Source organism: Mustelus asterias, chromosome 22, assembly GCF_964213995.1.
Source record: "Mustelus asterias chromosome 22, sMusAst1.hap1.1, whole genome shotgun sequence".
Lineage (NCBI taxonomy): Eukaryota > Metazoa > Chordata > Chondrichthyes > Carcharhiniformes > Triakidae > Mustelus > Mustelus asterias.
Genome location: NC_135822.1, coordinates 23,236,341 through 23,261,182, shown reverse-complemented (window position 1 = coordinate 23,261,182; position 24,842 = coordinate 23,236,341). Strand labels below are relative to the sequence as shown.

The window sequence follows — 24,842 nt, the reverse complement described above, 5'->3', positions numbered from 1 at the left end:
ACTGTAGGGATTCTAAATGACCCCTTCACTGTGTATATGATTTGTCCCCATTTTGGTATAAATCTGTGTATGGAAGTATAACACACTGACCTTTCACACGCAATATGACCCCCTCCCTTCACATACACTACAACCCTTCTTAGTGTCCGATGTGAGGCCTACTTCCTTGTGTGTCATGTGACCCCACCCCCACTCCTTCATTCATGCTTGCTAGTTTTGGATGCCTCTTGCAAGTGGAAGCACTTTACTTATATCTGCCCCATCAAACCCTTCCAAATCTTCACAATTCTTGTCAGATCCCTCACTCAGCATTCTCTCTTTCTAGTGTAAAGTGCCACAGCCTCTTCAGCCTTTCTGGATCAGAGTTGGCCCTCAGTTCTGGTATCTGGAGTTCTGTTGGCACTTTATCGTTTTCAGAATCTGAATCATAGAATCCCTGTAAGTGTAGGAGCAGGCCATTCAGCCCATTGAGTCTGCACCGACTCTTTGACAGAGCATCTTATCCTGGCGCTCTCTGATCTTGACCTTCACTGACCCAAACTCCTGAACATGTCTTGATGCGTTGAAATGTCTCAGCGAGGAACAATGTTTCAGTTACTCGCTGTGTTAGCCATGGCTCAGCTGGTAGCTGATGCAATGGAGGTCAGAACTGTTCACTGTACATCAAACTCAGATGTCAGATTCCACATGTACATGATGCCAGCCTGCTTCACCTCATCAGCAACTCCCTCAGTGCCTCATTGTTAGGCTGTTTGTCCAACATCCCATACTGGACGGGGAGAAATGCTAAATATTGGGAAAACTATCCTTTGTGTTCACTCCCTGCCACAAACTCTGTGGCCTGGACCTTGGCTCCACCTTTCTCCCTGGCCACCTCCAGAGGCCGAGCTTTGCAACGTTACCGTTCTATTTCACTCTGAGATCAGCTTCCAACTGCGTTCCATCACTGAGGCTGCCTTCTTCCACCTCCATTACAATGATCTCTCCAATCCAAAGATGTGCGGGTTAGGTGGATTGGCCATGCTAAATTGCCCCTTAGTGTCAGGGGGACTAGCTAGGGTAAATGCATGAAGTTACGCGGATGGGGCCTGGGTGGGATTGTGGTCGGTGCAGACTTAATGGGCTGAATGGCCTCCTTCTGCCCTGTAGCGATTCTATGATTACATGACTCGATCCCACTCTGCCTCCTGCTGCTATCCTAACTCATGGTGGGCCCATCATCACCCCTTGACTTCCATTGGCTCGACCTCTATTCTAAATCTTTTCACATCCTTGTTTCGGAATATCTCCAAGGCTTTGCCTCTTCCTGTCTCTGTGACCTTCCAACAGCTCTATGGCCCTCTTGAGATTTCCGCATTTCCCCAGTTCTGGACTTTTGCCCTTACTGCTCACGGCTGTGCCTTCAGAGGTCTAGGCTTTAAGCTCTGGAAATTCTTCCCTAAAGCTCTCCACCTCTATCTAATCCAAACAGTTGCTTAAATGCTAGTACTTGAACCAAGATTTCAGTCATCTTTCCTAATATGGTTCAGTGCTGAGTTTTGTTGAATAGTGATCCTGTGAAGCACCTTGGGGTGTTTTGCCAGGTTAGACTCGCTATATAAATGCAGGTTTTGTTGCTGTTTAAGAAAGGTTCTACACAAGTTTAATGTGACTTCTGGGGTTTTTAAATCCATCCCTCTGGATATGAATCCCCCTGCTTGGTTTCTTTTAAATGATTACATTGCTATTTCAGTAGTGTGGGCCCCTGTGTCTATTTGCTCCTCAGCCTAATTTACTCCAAGTAAACTATATTGCCCCCTTATTCTTTCTAGCACAAAGAACCCCCTCACATCTGTTCAAATGTATTTGCCAATAACACATCCCGTCTCAACTCGATAAATTCATAGAATCCCGACAACGCAGAAGGAGTCCATTCGGCCCACTGAGCCTTCACTGACAACAATCCCACCCAGGCGCTATCCCCGTAACCCCACCTATTTACCCTGCTGATCCCCCTGAACTTAAAGGGCAACTTAGCATAGTCAATCCATCTAATCTGCACATATTTGGAGTACGGGAGGCCACTCCTTTTATTTCATTGCGTTCTTCGCCAAGATTTGATTAGTAAGTTCGCGGACGACACAAAGGTTGGTGGATTTGCGGATAGCGATGAGGACCATCAGAGGGTACAGCAGGATATAGGTCAGATGGAGACTTGGGCGGAGAGATGGCAGATGGAGTTTAATCCAGAGAAATGTGAGGTGGTGTATTTTGGAAGGTCTAATACAGATAGGAAATGTACAGTAAATGGCAGAACCCTTAAGAGTATTGATAGGCAGAGGGATCTGGGTGTACAGGTACACAGGTCACTTAAAGTGGCAAAGCAGGTGGAGAAGGTAGTCAAGAAGGCATACGGCATGCTTGCCTTCATCGGCCGGGGCATTGAATTTAAAAGTTGACAAGTCATGTTGCAGCTTTATGGAACCTTAAGTTGCACTTGGAATATAGTGTTGAATTCTGGTCGCCACACTACCAGAAGAATATGGAGGCTTTGGAGAGGGTACAGAAAAGATTTACCAGGATGTTGCCTGGTATGGAGGGCATTAGCTATGAGGAGAGGTTGGAGAAACTTGATTTGTTCTCACTGGAATGACAGAGGTTGAGGGGCGACCTGATCGAAGTCTACAAGATTATGGGAGGCATGGACAGAGTGGATAGTCAGAAGTTTTTTCCCAGGGTGGAAAAGTCAATTACTAAGGGGCATAGGTTTAAGGTGCGAGGGGGCAAGGTTTAAAGGAGATGTATAGGGCAAGATTTTTTACACAGAGGATGGTGGGATGCTGGGGGAAGTAGTGGAAGCGGATACGGTAGTGACTTTTAAGGGGCGTCTGGACAAATACATGAAAAGGATGGGAATAGAGGGATATGGTCCCCGGAAGGGTAGGGGGTTTTTAGTTCAGTCGGGCAGCATGATCGGTGCAGGGTTGGAGGGCTGAAGGGCCTGTTCCTGTGCTGTAATTTTCTTTGTTCTTTGTTCTAATTTACTCCAAGCAAACTATGTTGCCCCCTTATTTTTCTTAGCACAAGGAACCCCCTCACATCTAACCATATTCAAATTTATTTGCCAATAACCCATCCCGTCTCAACTTGATAAATTCATAGAATCCCTACAGCTCAGGAGGAGGCTATTCGGCCCACTGAGCCTTCACTGACAACAATCCCACCCAGGCCCTATCCCCGTAACCCCACCTATTTACCCTGCTGATCCCCCTGAACTTAAAGAGCAATTTAGCATAGCCAATCCATCTAATCTGCACATATTTGGAGTACAGGAGGCCACTCCTTTTATTTCATTGCATTCTTCACCAATATTAATTACTCCCCCCCCACAACTTGGCATCATCTACAAATGTTGTCATTATCTTCCCAAGTTCAAATGCTTTGTGTAAATGGTGAATGTCAGCGCTCGCTGTGGAACACCATTTCCCACTTATTGGCAGCCTGAGCCTCGGACCATAACTCCCCTACGGTTTGGGATGTTTTACAGCCAGTTTGTTGCCCATTCCTCTACCTGCCTTCTGGTTCCACATACTCTAAACCCCATTCATGGGTCGATCTTATTAAAGGCCTTTTGGAAATCAGAATACATTACGCTCCCCTTATAAACAGTTTCTGTTACCCCTTCAAAGAAATCAGGAAGATTGTCAATTGGTCAAAAGAGCTCTTCCCCTTTCTGAGCAATATGTCACGCTCTCTCTCTTTTGTGTATTATGTGACCCCCTTTTCACTTTGTCAATGTGTGACCTCAATGACCTTTGTGTACAAATCCCTTCCCCTTAGAGGGAATGTGACCCCAGTTGTATCTGCAATTTCTCCATTTTACTCTTAATGTCACCATCATGATTTAACATGATTCAGAATCATAGAAACCCTACAGTACAAAAGGAGGCCATTCAGCCCATCGAGTCTGCACCGACCACAATCCCATCCAGGCCCTAGGGGCGGCATGGTGGCATGTGCTGCCTCACAGCTCCAGATACCCGGGTTCGATTCCCGGCTTGGGTCACTGTCTGTGTGGAGTTTGCACGTTCTCCCCGTGTCTGCGTGGGTTTCCTCCGGGTGCTCCGGTTTCCTCCCACAGTCCGAAAGGCATACTGGTTAGGTGCATTGGCCATGCTAAATTCCCCCTCAGTGTATCCGAACAGGCGCTGGAGTGTGGGCGACTAGGGGATTTTCACAGTAACTTCATTGCAGTGTTAATGTAAGCCTTACTTGTGACACTAATAAATAAACTTTAACTTAAACTGAATGTATTCTGTGATCACTCCCCGGGTTCGCTGCTCTTTGTGGGAGTTTGTTGGTCTGTATCAGGAAGCAACTGTTCCGTCCTATTTTATATTTACAGTTTTTTAAAAAATCCTTAAAAGAGTCTTGGAGTTTGAACATTTTCTGAGTTTGGTTTGAGGAGGAATCAGAACCATGGCTAGTCTGAATATCTCGATGAGGAGTGGCACTGTGGCACAGTGGTTAGCACTGCTGCCTCACAGTTCCAGGGACGCAGGTTCGCTTCCCGGCTTGGGTCACTGTCTGTGCGGAGTTTGCACATTCTCCCCGTATCTGCGTGAGTTTCCTCCTGGTGCTGTGGTTTCCTCCCACAGTCCAAAGGTGTGCGGGTTAGGTAGATTGGCTATACTAAATTGCCCCTCAGTGTTAGGGGACCAGCAGGGTAAATATGTGTAGTTAAGGGGCTAGGGCCTGGGTGGGATTGTTGTCGGCGTAGACTTGATGGGCCAAATGGCCTCCTCCTTCACTGTCGGGATTCTATGAGTAGTTATTAATCTTGCGGCTGCTTGTTCACGGTACTTTACAGTTTCAGATGATAACAGGGGTGGTCGACCCTGATGGGAAAGGCAGTTTGAGTTATCAAAGGAAAGAACCAGATAGGGAGAGCTCAAATTGTAACGTGGAATTGTTGATTTGATGGGGTTGGCTTTTCCTGTGTGAGGCGGGCACACTCCTGTTGTTTTATAATAACATTCCTATTACATATCTTCTTTAGATAAATCTCTGGGACGCTGAATCTGCGGAGGTGTTTATTGACACACCCAGGGGTGAACTGAGGTGTGTGGAACACGAGGCGCAGGGACATCAGGTTTAGTTGGAGCTCAGCTCCTGGGTTCTTCCCTGGGGAACTGTCACTCCAAACAGATTGTCATTTTTCTCGAGACTTTGGAACACTTTGTCTTCAGAGAATAGGTTCTTAATCTGCCTGTCAGCTGTTGGGAAATGCCTCAATGGGAATGGTAATCGATGGAATTTTAACTCCTATTTATGTGAAATTATTTGTTCGTTGATTTCCCATATTTGCGAACCTTTTTGATGGTTGCAGGTGCCAGATGTGGGTGCGAGGGTGGTGGTGAGTGCTTTACGATAGTGCAAATTCTTTCTTTGTGAACTCAGGGCAGTGGATCGATGGTTATTAATCATGCTTTTGTTTTATTGATTAAAATTGTCTGCGGATGATTGGTCCAGTGGGCCTATAAATGTTGTGAGATCTTCCCACATATTGGTGTTTCAACTTCCAAGAAATTGGCTGCCGAATCCTTCTTTGCTGGTGCTTTCCACCTCGGGTTCGTCAAGGGAATTGTGCTGTTTGTAATACTGCGATGTGATTTGATTTCTGATTCCACCTTATAGAAATATAGAATCCCTATAGTGCAGAAGGCGGCCATTTGGCCCATCGAGTCTGCGCCGACAACAATCCCACCCAGGCCCCATCCCCGTAACCCCAAATATTTACCCCACTAATCCTTCTAACCTACTTATCCCAGGACACTAAGGGTTAATTTAGCATGGCCAATGCACCTATCGCGTGCATCTTTGGACTGTGGGAGGAAACTGGAGCACCTGGAGGAAACCCACGCAGACACGGGGAGAACGCGCAAACTCTACACAGACAGTGACCCAAGCTGGGAATTGAATCCAAATCCCTGGAGCTGAGAGGCAGCAGTGCTAACCACTGTGCCACCGTGCTGCCCTTCTTCAACTGTCTTTCTGCACAACCCCCTTTTGTCTGATCACTCAACCTTTCACAAGAAATAGGAGCAATAGATCACTTGGCCCATCGAGCCTGTTCTACCATTCAATGCGATCATGGCTTATCTTGTTCAACAACCCCACTTTTCCACTCATTTCTCTTAATTCCCCAAGAGATCAAAAGTTTGTCTATCCTACAGCCGGAAATATATTCAACGACAAAGCATCCACAATCCTCTGGGGTAGAGAATTCCAAAGATTCCTACAGGGTTCATGGTGGGAGATATAGGAAGGATGTCCAAGGTAGGTTTTTTACTCAGAGAGTGGTTGGGGTGTGGAATGGACTGCCTGCAGGGATAGTGGAGTCAGAAACTTTAGGAACATTTAAGAAGCTATTGGATAGGCACATGGAGTACTTCGGGATGATAGGGAGGAAATAGCTTGATTTGGGTTTCAGACAAAGCTCGGCACAACATCGTGGGCCAAAGGGCCTGTTCTGTGCTGTACTGTTCTATGTTCTATTGTGAGTTCATCCTTTTGTTCATGCCACCCCTTCTCTTTGGAATACTTGTCATCACCCTTCCTCCACTCGTTGCCCCCATTTCTCCCCTTCAAACCCGCCCCCTCCCCCCATTCTCCCCCCTCATTCAAATTCCTACCTATCCCACTTCCATCAATGGATTGAAAAGCTCAGTGCAAAGTGGTCAAATCTGCGGATGAAAGTGAACCACGGGGAGCGTGGGGCGTGAGGGGGTGGGGGGGGGGGGGGGGGGGTGGCAACTGAATGAAAGGGAGTAGCCTGAGAAATTCCACATGGAGTGGGTCAAAATATGTAAACGGGCAGAACAGTGGCCAACTGAACTTAAAGAAGACCAATGTAAAATGGATGATCTGTGCATCATGAATGAGGCACTGAGGCAGCCAAGGCGGCACAGTGGTTAGCACTGCTGCCTCACAGCTCCAGGGACCTGGGTTCGATTCCCAGCTTGGGTCACTGTCTGTGTGGAGTTTGCACATTCTCCCCATGTCTGCGTGGGTTTCCTCTGGATGCTCAGTTTCATCCCACACTCCAGAGATGTGCAGGTTAGGTGGATTGGCCATGCTAAATTGTCCCTCAGTGTTAGGGGGACTAGCTAGGGTAAATGCATGGAGTTATGGGGATAGGGTCTGGGTGGGATTTTGGTCGGTGCAGACTCGATGGGCTGAATGGCTTCCTTCTGTACAGTGGGATTCTATAAAAGCAAAATAAATCGTCTAAAAGTCTCAATAGACTTAATTATTTGAAGATGTTGTTGCAAAGTTGGGTAATTGTTGATTGGTGATTGTAGAATTGTAAAATGCTCGGGAGAAAGTATTGGATGGTCCCTTTAAGAGGTGGTGCTTTTTCTGTGCTTAGAAAATAAAAAAAAATGCAAGTACAGATAGAGTACCCAAAATGAAACATTTGTATCGGAAGGCCAAGCAGCAGAGTTACCAAGGCAACAGGCTTTCTGGCATTTGAATTATTTAAATTCAGCCTATCAATTTGAATTGGGTACGTGGATACCAAGAACCTATTAAATTTAAATCCGATGGTTTTGGCAACCTAGGACCAGTCCTATTGTGGGGGATATCAATATGTCATCACAGGTATTAAAGGAAGAGGGCAGTGCGACAGAGGAGGAGAGCAACTGCCACCTGCCACAGCTCATAGCTTTTAGCTCAAAGCCTCATCTAGATGGCAAAGAAAAATCAACAGAGAAGCTCCAAAATATTCCAGAAGACAAAACCTGGTTGTAATTTAGAGAGTGACTAAAATTTTATTTATTTTTTGTTAATAAGTGGGAATTATATTTATCTGAACAGGATTCCATTAGAATCTTGTTTTATTCAGTTTGTTAATAGTTTAGTTAACTTGTTCACAGATAAATTATTGTTCCTTGTTGACTTTAGAGAGTATCAGGGAGTTATTTTGATTTAACCACTAAAAGTTGCTGAAGAGCAGATCGTACCACTTTGCAATCACTTTTACAGATTATGAGGTGAGGTACTCCTCTGAGTGGTCAGGTGTTAGTTCTCGGAGGGCAGCATCCACCTCCGCTTCAGAACAATGAACATCTTCACGCAGAGAGTGGTGGGAGTGTGGAATGAGCTGCCGGATAAAGTGGTAAATGCGGGGTCACTTTTAACATTTAAGAAAAACTTGGACGGGTTCATGGATGAGAGGGGTGTGGAGGGATATGGTCCAAGTGCAGGTCAGTGGGACTAGGCAAAAAATGGTTCGGCACAGACAAGAAGGGCCAAAAGGCCTGTTTCTGAGCTGTAATTTTCTATGGTTCTATGGTTTATCAGGAGCAGCGATTAACAGAGCCAATCGACCACTGGACTAGATAACTGAACAATACAAGTCAGAAGAAGTTGTGATCGAACTCTGGCACTCAGGTCAGGCTGCACAGGCTGTCCAGTTCTGGACAGGTCACTGAGATGGAAGAGGGATTATCCAAGCATCACACAGATGGGCAACAAAGTCAGCGTCACCCTAGAGTCAGGTGGTGGAGTTGTGAGGAAAAATTGAAGACACTTGGGACTTTCAGCACTGACAAAAGACTTCATTGGGGGATTATAAAATAGTAAATGGCATGGAAAAGATAAGCTTGGAAAATTATTTTTGAGGTAAATTATAAAAGTAACACAAGGGACTTGGAAAAAAGTTTATTTTTTTTAGTCACAAGTAAGGCTTACATTAACACTGCAATTAAGCCATTGTGAAATTCCCCTAGTTGCCATAGTCTGGCACATGTTTGGGTCAATGCACCTAACCAGCATGTCTTTCAGACTGTGGGAGGAAACCGCAACACCTCCACGCAGACACAGGGAGAACGTGCAAACTCCTTACACACGCTGCCCGAAGCCGGGAATCGAACCTGGGTTCCTGGTGCTGTGAGGCAGCAGTGCTAACCACTGTGCCACCTTAGGTGTTTCTGGACAGATGGTCTAAAACAGCTTTAGTGAGAGAGCAGGAAGGAACATTGACTTGGGCCTGCCAGACCATATAGCCTGTTTCTGTCCTGTAAATACCATGTAATACACAAAGATCTTTACTACAACCCAAAGACAGCTCCCTGGATTTATCCCAGGCCCAGGTTTCCATTGCCCTCCATCAAACCAAACAAAACCTAAAAGGAGAGGCCACGATCATAACTTTCTCAGATACAATAGATGCAGCTCTTTAATCAGAGGAAGAGCGTGCACTATACCAGAAGTTATCCATTTTGTTTAATGTGTACTAAATTCCAATGGAGACTTTTCGCATAAAATTCATTAAGGCTTCAAACCATATACATTCTTTCATCTCAGTTGAGAATAGCTAAACAGTAAGCACAAGATTTGTATCTGACAAAAACCAGCTCCTGTACAGTGCTGTTGGATAGGAGTTGGTCACCCTGTGTAAATGAGCTCTGCAAATGGGTCAACCCATTTGAAGTTCCTTAAGTTTAAAGTTTATTTATTAGTGTTACAAGTAGGCTTACATTAACACTGCAATGAAGTTACTGTGAAAATTCCCTAGTCACCACACTCCGGCGCCTGTTCGGGTACACTGAGGGAGAATTTAGCACGGCCAATGCTCCTAACCAGCACGTCTTTCGGGCTGTGGGAGGAAACCAGAGCACCCGGGGGAAACCCATGCAGATACGGGGAGAACGTGTAGACCCCGCACAGACAGTGACCCAAACCAGGAGTTGAACCCGGGTCCCTAGCGCTCGGAGGCAGTAGTGCTGACCACCGTGCTGCCCTAGCTAGTCATAGAATCACTACAGTGCAGAAGGAGGCCATTCGGCCCATCGAGTCTGCATCGACCACAATCCCACCCAGGCCCCATCCCCACAACCCCATGCATTTACCCTCGCTAGTCCCCCTGACACTGAGGGGCAATTTAGCATGATCCACCCAACCCGCATTTCTTTGGAGTGTGGGAGGAAACCGGAGGAAACCCACGCAGACACAGGGAGAACGTGCAAACTCCACACACGGTGACCCAAACTGGAAATCAAACCCGGGTCCCTGGCGCTGTGCGGCAGCAGTGCTAACCACTGTGCCACCGCGCCACATGTAGCTGTTCCACCAAGTCATATTTTTTCTTCCTCCCATTTGTCCTGAAGATACCAAATACTTGCTGCTTCACCCAAGTGGCCATTCTTGATGTGTGAGCTGAGACAGCGAGCCTCAGCAGGTATTCATTGAGCCTATTCCTGTCATCACCTGCCAAGTGTCCACATGCAGCTCCCAGGCAGAATCGCTGGATAGTGATGAGGAGCAGGCACTGATTTTCTCATCCTTAACTCAAGGACACTGAGGAACCCTCGCTGAGACCATCTGCTCTGCACGGCTCAGATATGTGAAGTTTTACTTATAAATAGAAATGGAGAAGTTATAATTATTACAGCGCCGCGAATAATCCCGCCTGCAAAGGGTTTGCAACCCTGGTAGTTTCATTTCAATCCCAGTGGAGCAATTAGACCACGATTGGTTCAAATCCATTTAAACCACAGAATGCAGCAAGGAGCAATTATGCCTCCAGTGAGAGCGAATGACAACGACAACTACTGCCCATGTCCTTTACAGAGAATGAAAGGCAAATTATTATTTTTTTAAATGTTCTGGTTTCTTGTGGATTACCGAGGTTCTTTGTTTAACATTCTAATTATTGGCACTGAGTTATCAGGATTCATAAAAGGTGCAGCTTCACTTAGACCATTTAAAAAAATTCATCAATGTTACTCAAATGCTGGCGTTAGATGTTTAATTGTGTTTGATGTTCAAGGCACACTGTTTCAATAATCACATATTCAGAGCATAAGCAGTCCCCCAAAGGGTCAGCAGTTGTTTTACTGCTAAGAGAGCAATATCATTGGGTTCATCCAACCGTGTCAATTCAGATAATATAGGATCACAGGAATTGCAGTAGACAAGGCCACACGCCTGCTGCTGCTGCCAGGTCTTTATCTGCATTATCTCATTTCCCTGCCCTTTACAAATTCCCCCTTGAATACTCACCTGCCTCCATAGCCGCATCATGTCAAACATTCCATATTCTAATCGTCCCGTCGCTCACATTTGTCTTCCATCTTTTTATTTATTCATTAACGGGATGTTGGGTTTTGCCAGCATTTATTTCCCCTCCCTAATTGCCCCTTGAGAAGGTGGTGGTGAGCCACCTTCTCGAACCCACTGCAGTCCATGTGGTGTAGGTACACCCACAGTGCTGTTAGGGACAGAGTTCCATGGATTTTGACCCAGCCACAGTGAAGGAACAGCGATATATTTCCAAGTCCGAATGGTGAATTACTTGGAGGGGAACCTCCAGCTGGTGGTATTTCCGTGTAGCTGCTGCCCTTGTCCTTCTACTTGGTAGCGTACGTGGGTTTGGAAGGCGCTGCCTAATGTGCCCCCATGAGTTCTTGTAGTGTGTCTTGTAGATGATACACACTGCTGCCATTGTGGAGGGATTGAATATTTGTGGGGGGGATTGAATATTTGTGGGAGGGGTAACAATCAAACCAGCTGCTTTGGGGGCGGGGGGGGGGGGCGGCATGGTGGTTAGCACTGCTTCCTCACAGCACCAGGAACACAGGTTCGATTCCTGCCTGGGTGACTGTGTGGAATCTGCACATTCTCCCCGTGTCTGCGTGGGTTTCCTCCAGTTTCATCCCACAGTCAGAAAGACGTGCCGGTTAGGCTATGCTAAATTCTCCCTCAGTGTAGCCAAACAGCTGCTGGAGTGTGGTGACAAAGGGATTTTCACAGTAACTTCATTGTAGTGTTAATATAAGCCTACTTGTGACACTAATAAATAAACAAACCTAGAACTTGTCCTGGATGGTGTTGAGCTTCTTCAGTATGGCCTTCGAGATGGTGGACATTGACCTGCTCTTGTAGCCACAGTATTTATGTGGCTGGTCCAGTTCAGTCTCTGGTCAATGGTAACCCCAGGATGTTGCAAGTGGGGGATTCAGCAATGGTGATGCTATTGTGTGTCAAGAGGGATGGTTAGATTCTCACTTGTTGGAGATGATCATTGCCTGGCATTTATGTAGCATAAATGTTACTTGGCCCTTGTCAGTACAAACCTGGATATTGTCCAGGTCTTGCTGCACTTGGACATCGACTGCTTCAGTATCTCGGGAGTCGCAAATGGTACTGAACGTCGTGCAGTCATCAGCAAACATCCCCACTTCTGACTCCGATGGAAGGAAGGTTATTGATGAAGCAGCTGAGATGGTTGGGCCTAGGACACTACCCTGAGGAACTCCTGCAGTGATGTCCTGGAACTGAGATGACTGATCATGAGATCATTCTAGTGGTAATTCTGATACTTGTTAAGAACTTGCTAATCAGTGGAAAGATCTTTATTTATTCAACCTCTCAAAACCATTCATAATTCTGAAAACCTCTACTTGATTCACCGTGGAAAATAATTTATTAGCCTTTCTTTGTAATTATGATATTGAGAGGGAGGCGATGGCCTCGTGGTTTATTGCGAGACTATTAATCCAGAAACTCAGCTAATATTCTGGGGACCCAGGTTCCAATCCCACCAGGGCAAATATCTGGAATTAAGAATCTAATGATGACCACGAAACCATTGTCGATTGTCAGAAAAACATCCTTTAGGGAAGGAAATCTGCCATCCTTGCTTGGTCTGGCCCACATGACTCCAGAGCCACTGCAATGCGGTTAATGCTCAACTGCCCTCTGCCTTCATGGTGTAGGGGTGTTCCTGAAGGCCAGCATTTATTTTCCATCCCTAACTGCCCCCCAGAAGGTGGCAGTGAGCTGGATTGTACTCTTTCCTGTTTTGGGGCTTTCTTTATACCTTTGCATGTTGAATCATCCTTGTCGTCTGAATCTCCCATGAATCAAACTTCTTTCGAAGCTGTGCATAAAGTAGCACCAACATTAAAACTATGAGTACATCAACGAATTAGATTTAATAACCAGCTTTGACTTACAACCAGATGCCCTTGAGATCCTGTCCATTAGCCTGGTTACAGCAGTTTTGCATTGATTGAAAGTTTGTGTGTCCAGTTTTCATCTCCTTACTTGAGGAAGGATGTGATGGGCATTGGAGTTAGTTCAGAGGAGGTTACACCAGATTGATTCCGGGGATGAAAGGCTTGACATATGAAGAGATACACAGTTTGGGTTCATACTATCTGAGGTTTAGAAGGATGAGAGGGGATTTGATCGAGGTATATAAAATACTAAAAGAGATTGATAAAAGTAAATGGAGATCAAATGTTTCTGCTTGTGGGGCAATCCAGAACAAGAGTTCACAGGTATGGGTTGAGAGGCGGTAGATTTAAAACTGAGATGAGGAGGAACTACTTCTCGCAGAGGGTGGTGGATTTGTGGAACGCGCTGCCCCATAGCACAGTGGAGTCGGAATCAGTGAATGGTTTCGAGGAGATAGACAGACATATTTCTGATTTTTTAAAAAATGGGTTAAAGGGATATGGGGAACAGGTAGGGAGGTGGATTTGAGACCAGGGAGAGATCAACCATGATCTGATTGAATGGCAGAGCAGGCTCGAAGGCCTGAAAGTCTGCTCCCAAGTCCTATGTAGTCTCTTAATTCCCATCCATTGTTTTCCAAAATTGAAGATTACATTCCCTCTTTCCACTCCACCCCCCCCAGCAGTTGCAATTTTCCTATGACAGTCCAATGAAGTTTGTCAGCTGGAAAGCAGAGTCCTCAGCTCCTTTACTCCACACTAAAGCACCTCCAGACCTCTGTCCTCTTAACACTTCCCTCTAGCAGTGTTGACAGATTTCTTCCTCACTCAGATGGAGATGCTGTGCATCTGGCTGCTGCCATCCCCCATTTCACCTCCTGCTCACCATATCTTCTGCATCCCCTCTTCCTGCTCATTTCTCTCCCATCCACACGAATCACCATCTGCCTTCTTGATGCCCACCTCAGACAGCTCAATTATTCCAGTTTCTGTGTTTGCAAAACTTGTTAATGGCTCTTTGCCAAGGTATAATTTCTACATTTTTAAAACGATCATCTCCTCCTCAAAAAAGTCACTCTTAAACCTATTCGCCCTCCCCAAATACTGCTCCAACTCCAAACTTAAGTATTTGATTACATCTCTTTATTAGCTCTCTAGAATTCCTATTCAAATTCCTTCATTTCAACTTCCATTGTGTTCACAGCACCAAATCTGATCTGGCTAAAGACACAGACGTCCCATGACTGCAGGGCATTATCCCATGACTAAATTGAGCTAGAATCGAGAAGAGCTAAATTTAGCCATACAGTGCCCTTGCATGGTCCTACCTGTCCTCACACAGCTAGGAATTTTTGGTACCATGGCTTCTTTTCTGCCCCTGGACAGGAACTTCTCAAATCCCCTAGAGACATTCCTCCTTCTCCTTCTTCCTCATCCTTCACATACTGTCCGAAAATAACCCCCCCCCCTCCCCCTCGAGACCAAAATTATTCTAAGCCTGGAGTCTAAGCATTGCTCTCTTGTGGATTCCTTAGTCAGATTGAATCAGCCCCCCGTAACATTGGGTTGGACAAGGCAACAGGCTTGGAGTTTCAAACCCCACATTCAACCTACATCGCTTCCTTACTCTGAATCAATCACCACCTTCCATGCACATTTATTTCACCTTGTGTGATCTTATTTGCACAAACTTGCCTATATAATAGTCATTGTACTTTAAATAATCCGTTGGCTGTGAAATGCTATGTGACGGCCCACAGTTGCGACCAGGGAATTTCTAGAAAAGCAAAGGATCTGAACCAGATTTCACTTGTACCCTCCTCGTCAGCCTCTCACCACCCCTGCCAACCAAACTCCTTTAAAGCTTCATCATTAAAACCTGCTTACAAATCACCCACTCATATTTGCTCCAAAGCCAATGCATTTAGAATTTTAATTTCCACCTGCAAATAGCTCCAAAGCTTCACCCCAAACTTATAACTCTGCAATTTCTAATCCGTTGCCCTCTACAATCTTCCAGGTGTGGATTTGATGAACCTCCCTCCCTTTGTTGGCAGAGCATTAAGCCACTCTTGGGAACTCACTCCATAAATCACCCCCGCCCGCCCCCCCCACACACACACAACCTCTTCCCACTTTCTCAAAGCCAATGTCAAACATAATGAAATAATTTCATAAATAAGTCTTGCCCCAAGATTTTAAAAACTCTGTTCCACCCCCCTCCCCCATTAAAGACGCTATATGAATGCAGATTGTTGTTGACTTCAAGAATGTGGATGGAGATGCTTCAAACAGTTTCTAATAGTGGGCATCATCACATAGCAGCTCTCTGGTACCAACACATCACACCCAACCATTCTGATCTGGAGATAGAAAATAGATGGAGTAGGCCATTTGGCCCTTCGAGTCCACACCATCATTCAATATGATCATAGCTGATCCTGCACTTTCAGTATCCCACTCCTGCTTTCTCTCCATACCCCTTGATCCCTTTAGCCACAAGGGCCACGTCCAGCTCCCTCTTGAACATATCTAACGAACTGGCCCCAACAGCTTTCTGTGGTAGAGAATTCCACAGGTTCATAACTCTGAGTGAAGAAGTTCTTCCTCATCTCAGTCCTGAATGACTTACCCCTTATTCTTAGACTTTGACCCCTAGGTCTGGACTTCCCAAACATTGGGAACATTCTTCCTTCATCTAGCCTGTCCAGTCCCATCAGGATTTTGTGTTTCCATGAGATCCCCTCTCATTCTTTTCAATTCCAGCGAGTGCAAGCCTAGTTGATCCAGTCTCTCTTCAAATGTCAGTCCTGCCGTTCCAGAAATCAGTCTGGTGAACCTTCGCTGGACTTCCTCAATAGCAAGAATGTCCTTTCTCAGACTAGGAGACCAAAACTGCACACAATACTCAAGGTGTGGCCTCACCAAGACCCTGTATAACTACAGCAAGACATCCCTACTTCTATTCTCAAATCCTCTTGCTATGAAGGTCAACATGCCGTTAGCTTTCCTCAGACGGTCTCCATTCTTTAGGTGAGTACAAGGACTAATCCAGAGTCAACTTGATAAAGTTTCTTTTCTCTCTCACCCCCCCACCCCCAGAGCTTAAGATTTTCAGAAATTTCACAAAGGAGCCAGTGTCTCTTTCCATCATCCCGCAGAAACACGGTGCTGGCACTTTTTGGTGAATATTGTCTTCAAGGTTTAGATGATCCTTTACTGACGGTCAGTTACTTTCTCCCATACCAAGCGCCTTAGCAACAATCCATGCTGCATTAGTGTGTGTGTGTTAGGTAAGAGAAATGGAACAAAACTTCACTTCGGTGTTATATCCACAGAAATGGACACTTACTGCCTGTGGTCTCATGCCACCAAACACTGGCTGTCGCTATGTCGCACAGAGTGAACTGACTGGAGACCGAGGTTCTGTTGGGTACCAACAATCACAGGGCTAGATTCCATTGGAGAAGGACTTTAACAAAAATGCATTAACACAGGAGTGTGTGGGGGCCACAGGCGATCGGACACTCTGGGTTTTTGACCTGCCTGCATCCCATCTTACTGGATGAAAGGTCCCATTTAAGGGATTGTGTAGTAAGTCGGATCTCAGACACACAAGTGGCCCATTACATAAAATTGGTCATTAAATTTGGTCTTGGCCAAAGGGTGTGATTATATTGGAGAGAGAGAGAATTAATGGTACTAACAGAAATAGCCTGAGGATCTGTAATCTGCATTGAATCATGGCTGTGTCCCGCCTGCAGGAAGCTTTACTAAATGCAGACTGTAGACAAGAGATTCCATAGTTAGCAATAACATCTCACAAGTTGACGAGAATCTACCATTTTTGACAAGAACCAACTCTGGAACTTGTGTGTTTTGCAGAATAAACCATTTTCTGTTTGGCTGAGTGTCATGCTTATCTCTTTATTAGATAAAGCAGGATTTACATGTTTAATCCAATAAAAAAAGGATTTATCAAATTAAAATCATTCCATGTTTGGAATATAGTGATGTGGTAAGTTTAAAAAAAAACTCGATGGAATTCTGTTCACCTCCTATAAATGTACAGAAGGAAACTGGAGCTGTCCAGACTGTAAAATCACCAAGATCATTTCAACAATTAAAAGGTTTGCTTAGAATATATATATATATATGGCAGACCGAAAATCCCACCTGACCTCCAGGCCCAAACATAATTTAAAGCACTCCTCTTACTTTCACTTCAGTCTTTTCAATGATGTTCACCGGGGATTTTCCACAGCAACTCAGCTTTTGCAGCCACTTCTGGGGAGAGAGATTCTGGGCATTCCAGGCACAGGGATGAGGGGGCATTCCAGGCACAGGGATGAGGGGGCATTCCAGGCACAGGGATGAGGGGGCATTCCAGGCACAGGGATGAGGGGGCATTCCAGGCACAGGGATGAGGGGGCATTCCAAGCACAGGGATGAGGGGCATTCCAGGCAGGCTAAAAGTGCATACGATTTTTCTTGGCAGTAATTTAGATGAGAAATCCTCCCATAAATCCAACGCTCTTATGGCGGAACAGGCTTTCAGTGGCGACTTCTCCATTTTGAAATAAAAGTAAACCAGAATAGTCATTAATAAGGCAAATTAATAAGAAAGCATAATGAAGGATCCCAGCACCCCAGACATTCTCCCTTCCACCTTCTTCTGTTGGGAAAAAGGTACAAAAGTCTGAGGTCACGTACCAACTGACTCAAGAACAGCTTCTTCTCTGCTGTCATCAGACTTTTGAATGGACCTACCTCATATTAAGTTGATCTTTCTCTACATCCTAGCTATGACTGTAACACTACATTCTGCACCCTCACCTTTCCTTCCCTGTGTGCGGTATGCTTTGTCTGTATAGCGTGCAAGAAACACTACTTTGCGCTGTATACTAATACATGTGACAATACGAAATCAAATCAAATAATTTAACATGGACAAATTTCAAAGCAGACTCTCATCAAATATGATGTGCAGTCACCATCGGAAACAAGAGAGACAAAGGAATGAAGTGTGGAAACTAATCCAACCCGATCTGCCTGTTCGGCTCCCCCACCCCACTCGACACAGATCCAACTCTGGAAATGGACCAGAACAATAGGCCCAGCTGAGTTCTCTACCCTAGTTTTAAATTAATCCTGTTGTTTTATTTATGCCAGTATCTTGGCGCAGGCAAGGCACCACTTTTTTTTTTTTTAAAAGGAAAGGCAGTCTGGGAAGAAAGCTTTGAATGTCTGGATATGGGTTGAATTTGGAGATCAAATAGTGTGACAGCTGACTCAAACCTTTGTTAAATACATTTGTCCCTGGGCTGCGAACGTTGCTGGCAAGGCCAACACTTGTCACCCACTCCTAAACTGCCCTCGAGAAGCTGCCCTTCTCCCCAGCAAACTGAGGGAAAGCAGGCAAAGTACAGCTTCACTCAGCAAAGCAGCCCAAGACTTGGTTTTCCTCATTCGATTTAAGTACCGGTGTTAACATGTCGCTGATACCTTTCTATGACTGTGGGTCTCTATTCCACATCCTGTAAACCACAGTGGATAAGCTTAGAGACACGTGGAGCAGGTAGATGAGAATTTTTTGGACAATGAGAAAACTTGTAATGAGATTTCTCACTGTTTTGAGGTACTTTAAGTTAAAATTTCATTTATAATCAATCACAATTGGTTCTAATCTGATGAAATCAGTCCTGCTGGTGGGTCAGTGCAGAACCACCAGGGTATTTTAACCTTTTGAGGGCAGAGCGTGATTGTCACCATCGACAAAGACATGGCTCGCCAACAGGAAATAAAAAATGCGTCTTTAGACAAATAAAAGTCGAAATGGGATATTAATCCCACCCAGAGGAATTCCATAACCAGGTATTCAGTGAAGTTTACTGGTCAAAGTGGACACAAGGGTGGCACAGTGGTTAGCACTGCTGCCTCACAGTGCCAGGGACCCAGGTTCGATTTGTGTGGAGTCTGCACATTCACCCCATGTCTGCGTGGGTTTCCTCTGGTTGCCTTCCACAGTCCAACGACGTGTGGGTTAGGTGGATTGGCCAAGCTAAATTGACCCTTAGTGTCAGGGGAATTAGCTAGGGTAAATGTATGGGGTTATGGGAAGAAGGCCTGGGATTGCGGTCAGTGCAGATCGATGGGCTGAATGGCCTCCTTCTGCACTGTAGGATTCTATGAAAACAGGGCAGATGTAAAAGGCCCAGTCAGCAGCCTTTTTAAATTCCATACAGATGCCAACATGCTATCACCACGTGACATTATATCTGACAAGGGGAACAGAGTTGGACTTCCCTGACAGTCCCCACTCCCACTTTATTTATGAAGTTCAGCAACTGTTACACGGTGGCTTTCATTTCTTGTCACAGTCAAACTCAGCTCAATGAGTTGCAAACCAACCATTTCTCAATCACATCATTGGTGCAAAATGGCAGTGAATCCCCGCCCCCCCCCCCTTGATCTGTGGGAATCGCTATTAAACAAAAGAGTGAAAGTGTCTGTTTGAAGGAGTACATTTGAGGTAGGTGGGCAACAAGGGATTCGGTCTCAAACATGATGAATCCAACTGTAGATTATAAATTATGGCCAGTGCGGAGAGTCGAGGAACCCGGAACTAAAACACACCACATCAACGCAAAACACCTTCTAACGCACAGATATTTAACTGCACAGAGTTCACCATCATGCTCTCTTCCCAGGTCAGGCAGTCCACACTGAACACTCAGCTGTAGGAGTTGAAGGACACAGGATGTACAGTTGCTACAGCTGGTGTGACAGACTGAGACGGACTGAAATGTCATTTCAAGTCTCCTCTCATTAGCAAGCTGCTTCCAACCCGTTACAAAACGTACAGACAAAAACTGAGTGTGAGCCTAGGGTCCAACAGGGCACCAGCTGACTGCTGTCTGGGTTGAAGTCCTGTGCAAAAACTGCTCGTACCAGCGGACAGAGTGCACAGCGCATGCTCAAACACGTTTTACGTTGGTGCAGTTCCGTTCAATTCAGGGATTCTCCATTCCAGTTGCTGGGTGCAGACATGGCTTTGCCAGACACTCACACCGGTGTGCCCTCTGGAAGGGGTGGCACAAGATGCTCCATGTCTTTAGTCTTCTCCCTGCCCTCGCTCTTCAACCATTCCATCTTCTGCTTGTGCTGCCGAATTGCGTCTGTCACCCGGGAATCGATCATCGCCTCAGTCAGAACTCCATCCTCGGAGGCGTACGCTGCAGCCTGCAGAACAGGAAGAGGACAAGCAGATGTGTTACCGAGAATGCACAGAGTCTCAGACCACACCAGCCGTGCAGGAGATAAAAGTGAAACCCACCAAGTGACATTTAAAAAAGAGGTGATGTTTCAAAACTGAGAGATTCCCTGTCCAGACTTTCTCCAGACGGAGACAAATCACAAACAAGCTTCAAATGGGAGATTTATTAAAAGAAAGCCTTATTCTCAGACGTTTTACGAACGGATTTATCACCCGCTTTTCTGCCTCCTGCTGCAAATAACAAGTGAATCAAATCCGAGCAGAATAAAGACACGGTATGCCCGTTCTAACAAGCTAGTCAGTTGCCATCCACCCCACTGTTAGTGAATGCAAAGAACCTGAGGCTGAGGGTTCAAACAAGCCAGAGGGAAACCATGTTCCAAGCTGAGCTTGTCTGCTTTGTTGGGGGAGCACGGAGCAGCTTTGGAGCCAACATTCCAGAGTCCGGTGAGAGGAGGAACGTTCCATACGAAATGTTATCAGCCCATGGGCAGCCGAAAACCAGACCTCGGCCACTCCCAGCACACACAGACACTCTGAAGTAACAGACTAGCAGTCATGAACTCTGGCAGAGTGGAGCTCTGCTGGGCTGACATCCACACGCTATTCTTCCTTTCCAATTTCCTTCTGTCCATTTCCACAGGCAGTGACTAATGTTGGGCACCAGTTTCATAAGCACCTCAGGCATTGCCTGAATTGCATGGTCATATTGAACAGACTAACTTAGAATGCCAGCTTGATCCAACGTGGGCCGCTGGATACTAATGAGTAGGAATCCTGGCAGATCTTTCTGTTCTCTAGTGTGGGGGTTTGAGACAGATCCAAGGTGAAGTAGTACTAACACAATCGAACCTGGAACTTTGAACATGGCTCAGTATTTCACTGGGCAGTACACGCAACCACTTAATGTCTCAGTAGCTCACTGGGCAGTACCTGCACACTGTTAGACATACTTGGAACATAGCTTTGGTTTCAGCATCAGCTGGAGAAAATCCAAGTGCGTGGCGATCAGTTCAATGCAAGCCCCGTTCGTCATCAGATTGGGGCCAGTGTCTAAAAGCTGCAGATTTACAGCCCTAATTACACCTGCAGGCAGTGTATCAATATGTGTATTTAAAACTGAATGGAGCCACTTAATTTCGGAACAGATTTGACAAATTATTGAGATGGATTTTTATAGCAACGTTAGTCACGAGTACCAATCATTATCTCGAAATTCCCATCAATTCAATCTCCCTTTCCACTTGTCCAACCAACAGCACTGTTCTCCAATCCAGCTTAAAAAACAGCAATCGCATATAGCAACACAGAACTATTCTTCATCGGTGTTCTCTCTGCCTCAAGTGGACTAAATTTGGAAAAACTAACCAGGACGATAACGCGGATTGTTCCAGAAGTTATTAAACTGTGGTCCTTGTGAATTATTTTCAAACAGATTGGTCAATTACATTATTTCTCCAAAGTGGCAGCAAGAACGCTGATTGAGACACACTTCAGTGTTTGGTTAATTACAGGACATTAAGGAGATGAGGAAATGGTAATAAGTAGTAATTCTGGTGCTGACGTCTGAACACGATTCCACTGGGTTTAGGCTGCGAGTGCGTCAAGCATGAGCACTTGCCGACTTTGCCTTATGAAATATCGAACAAGCTCAATTTTTCCACAGAATCTGCACCAGCCGACATTACTTAAAAAAAAAAATGCCAACACAATGCCGGTTGGTGCTGATAATCCGACTGAATGTTCCAATACTTTGAAGTGAATGATGGAATGAATGTTACTGGCAACACAGCCACGGGGAAGATGGTGGCGGAGTGGTAACATCGCTGGACTAGCAATATAATACTCTGGGAGCATGGGTTCACAGGAATTAATAAAAAAATCTGCAACCTCACTAATGTTGACCACGACAACTAGAGTTAACTGCTGTAAATCCCCATCTGGTTCACTAATGTCCTCTAGGGAAGGAAATCTGCCATCCTTACCCGGTCTGGCCTACATGCGACTCCAGAGCCACAGCAATGTGGTTGACTCTTAACTGCCCTCAAATGGCCAAGTGAGACACTCAGTTTCAAGAGCAATTAGGGATAGGCAGTAAATGCTGACCTCACTAGTGATAACTAGAAAAAAAAATACCATTCTGAATGGCTCAAGGTGGTGAACTGCTACAGTTTGTACGCTGTAGTTACAACCCAGTTACACTGCTCAACTTCAGTGAAACACTGGCAATATTATTCCAAGTTCAGATGCTATGTGGCTTAGAGGGGAGTTTGCAGGTGGTGCATTCCCAGGCATCTGCTGCCCTTATCTTTCCAGGTGGTCGAGGCCGCAGGCTTGGAAAGTGCTGTCAAAGAAGCCTTGACGACTTGCTGCAGTGTACCGTGTAGATGGTACACACTGCTGCCACAATGCACCGGTGACAGAGAGGTGGTGCTCGTGGTACCAAACCAGCAGGCTGCTCTGCCCTGGACTGTGTTGAGCTTCTTGAGTGTTGCTGCAGCTGCACTCATCCAAGCAAGTGGAGAGCATTCATCACATTCCTGACTTGTGCCTTGCAAATAGTGGAGAGACTTTAGCGAGGTTAGTTACCCTTGGCAGAATTCCCAGCCAATTAATCTGTTCTTCATAGAATTCATAGAATCCCTACAGTGCAGAAGGAGGCCATTCGGCCCATCGAGTCTGCACCGACCACAATCCCACCCAGGCCCTATCCCCACATATTTACCCACTAATCCCTCTAACCTACGCATCTCAGGACTCTAAGGGGCAATTTTTAACCTGGCCAATCAACCTAACCTGCACATCTTTGGACATCTTCTCGTCCTCCCACACTCCAAAGATTAAAAAGTTTATTTATTAGTATCGCGAGTAGGCTTACATTAACACTGCAACGAAGTTACTGTGAAAATCCCCTAGTCGCCACACTCCGGCGCCTGTTCGGGTACACTGAGGGAGAATTTAGCATGGTCAATGTACTTAACCAGCACGTCTTTCAGACTGTGGGGAGGGAACCGGAGCACCCGGAGGAAACCCACACAGACACAGGGATAAGGTGCAGACTCTGCACAGACAGTGACCCAAGCCGGGAGTCAAACCCTGGCGCTGAGGTTGCAGTGCTAACCATTGTGCCACCATGTCACCCGTGGGGACATATCAGATATTAAGCTGATAAGAACAGAATTTACACTGGATCTTAGCCAAAAGGCCAAGAAGCTGACACTTCAGTTCAGCACTGAGCAAATACTGCAAGGCTAGAGGTTCCAGGTAAGACATTAAATTCTTTCTACTCAAGTCGATGTGAAATATTCCATGCTACTCTGTGAAGAGATTGGGGGGGGGGGGTTATTTAAAATCAACAGATATTTATCTCATTGCCCTAACCTAGAAAATAAACAGTTAAAGCAATTCCGTATTTTTGATCTGTAAAGTGTTTGGGGAAGTGCCAAGAATGTGAAAGGCACTACCTAAATGCAAACGTTTGCTTTCATTATTCCAAAATGAGCAAATATGTGCATGCTCACTGTTTTAAACTTTTAAAAAATCCTTCACTGTCAAGCAAATAAGCCCACTATGGATCTGGCACCCATCTGCTCAAACCAACAGCCAATCTGTCTAATGTCCGCAGCCTGCTAAAGTTGATAGAGTCCATGTTCAAAGAGTGAAATGGGTAATCAAGTAAAAACCTGAAGCCCCTGCAGCCTGTTCCTCGCTTCTATAAGGGTCAGTCATTTGCTGGCTTTTGCTTTGATCAAACGTTCTGCCCATACTCCTCTAGAGTGTGGTAGCAGCACACTCCACAAAGGGAACCACCGTTAACACTAACCAACGTCACCAGTTTAACTAATACCCTCTCGGGAAGGAAATCTGCCATCGTTACCCAGTCTGGCCTACATGTGACTCCAGAGCCACGGCCAATGTGGTTGACTCTCAACTGCCCTAGGGCAACTAGGGATGGGCAATAAATACTGGCCAACCAGCGACGCCCATGTCCCATGAGTGAATAAAAAAAACATCTCAATTTCATTTAAAAATATTGTCACCATCTTTCTCGTGGCTAAATTTAAGTAAATGAAATTAGCTAAGAGACCCGTCCTTTGAGGGCTTTTTGCAGGCCCCTCACACATCATCATCTCCTTGCTTAATGTCAGCGTGCATCAGTGCAGACTCGCAGTCTAACGGATGTGAAAACCAATAATCACAGCCTGGCTGTGCCCACTCTGCCCCCAGGTTCTGTCACACTCATTCAGCGGCGAATGCTGACTACATCAACTTAAGAATTCAGCTACCTTCAGATCTGTGGAGCCAATAACACTGGTCACGTGGGAGCATCAGCTGTAAATCTGACAGAGGTTAAGCGTCTGGGTAAACGCGGCCCAACAGACTCGAGGGGCTGCAAATTGTTCACTTGGAACTGAGCACAGGTCTCTCGGGAGCAAGGGACATTTACTGTAAATATCCTACTACTATCAGGGCCCCTCTGCAGTTTCCAGTAAATGCAGCGAACGTTAGCTGCAAACATCCAACTGGGCCAGGGTTAATAATGCAGCAAAGCTGGAAAA

The 24,842-nt window shown here is 45.7% G+C and overlaps 1 protein-coding gene and 1 pseudogene across 1 annotated transcript in view; both read right to left on the bottom strand.

Annotated features, from left to right (window-relative positions):
- Positions 1–16,918: 16,918 nt before the first annotated feature.
- The window catches only part of atad3 (ATPase family AAA domain containing 3), a 48,181-nt gene continuing 40,257 nt past the window's right edge, over positions 16,919–24,842 (bottom strand). The window contains exon 16 of the mRNA XM_078238920.1: positions 16,919–20,249. Coding sequence (XP_078095046.1) covers positions 20,073–20,249 — 177 coding nt within the window. The 3' untranslated portion in view covers positions 16,919–20,072. The remainder of the gene's footprint in view (positions 20,250–24,842) is intronic.
- Positions 23,387–23,500, bottom strand: LOC144510274 (U2 spliceosomal RNA; annotated as a pseudogene).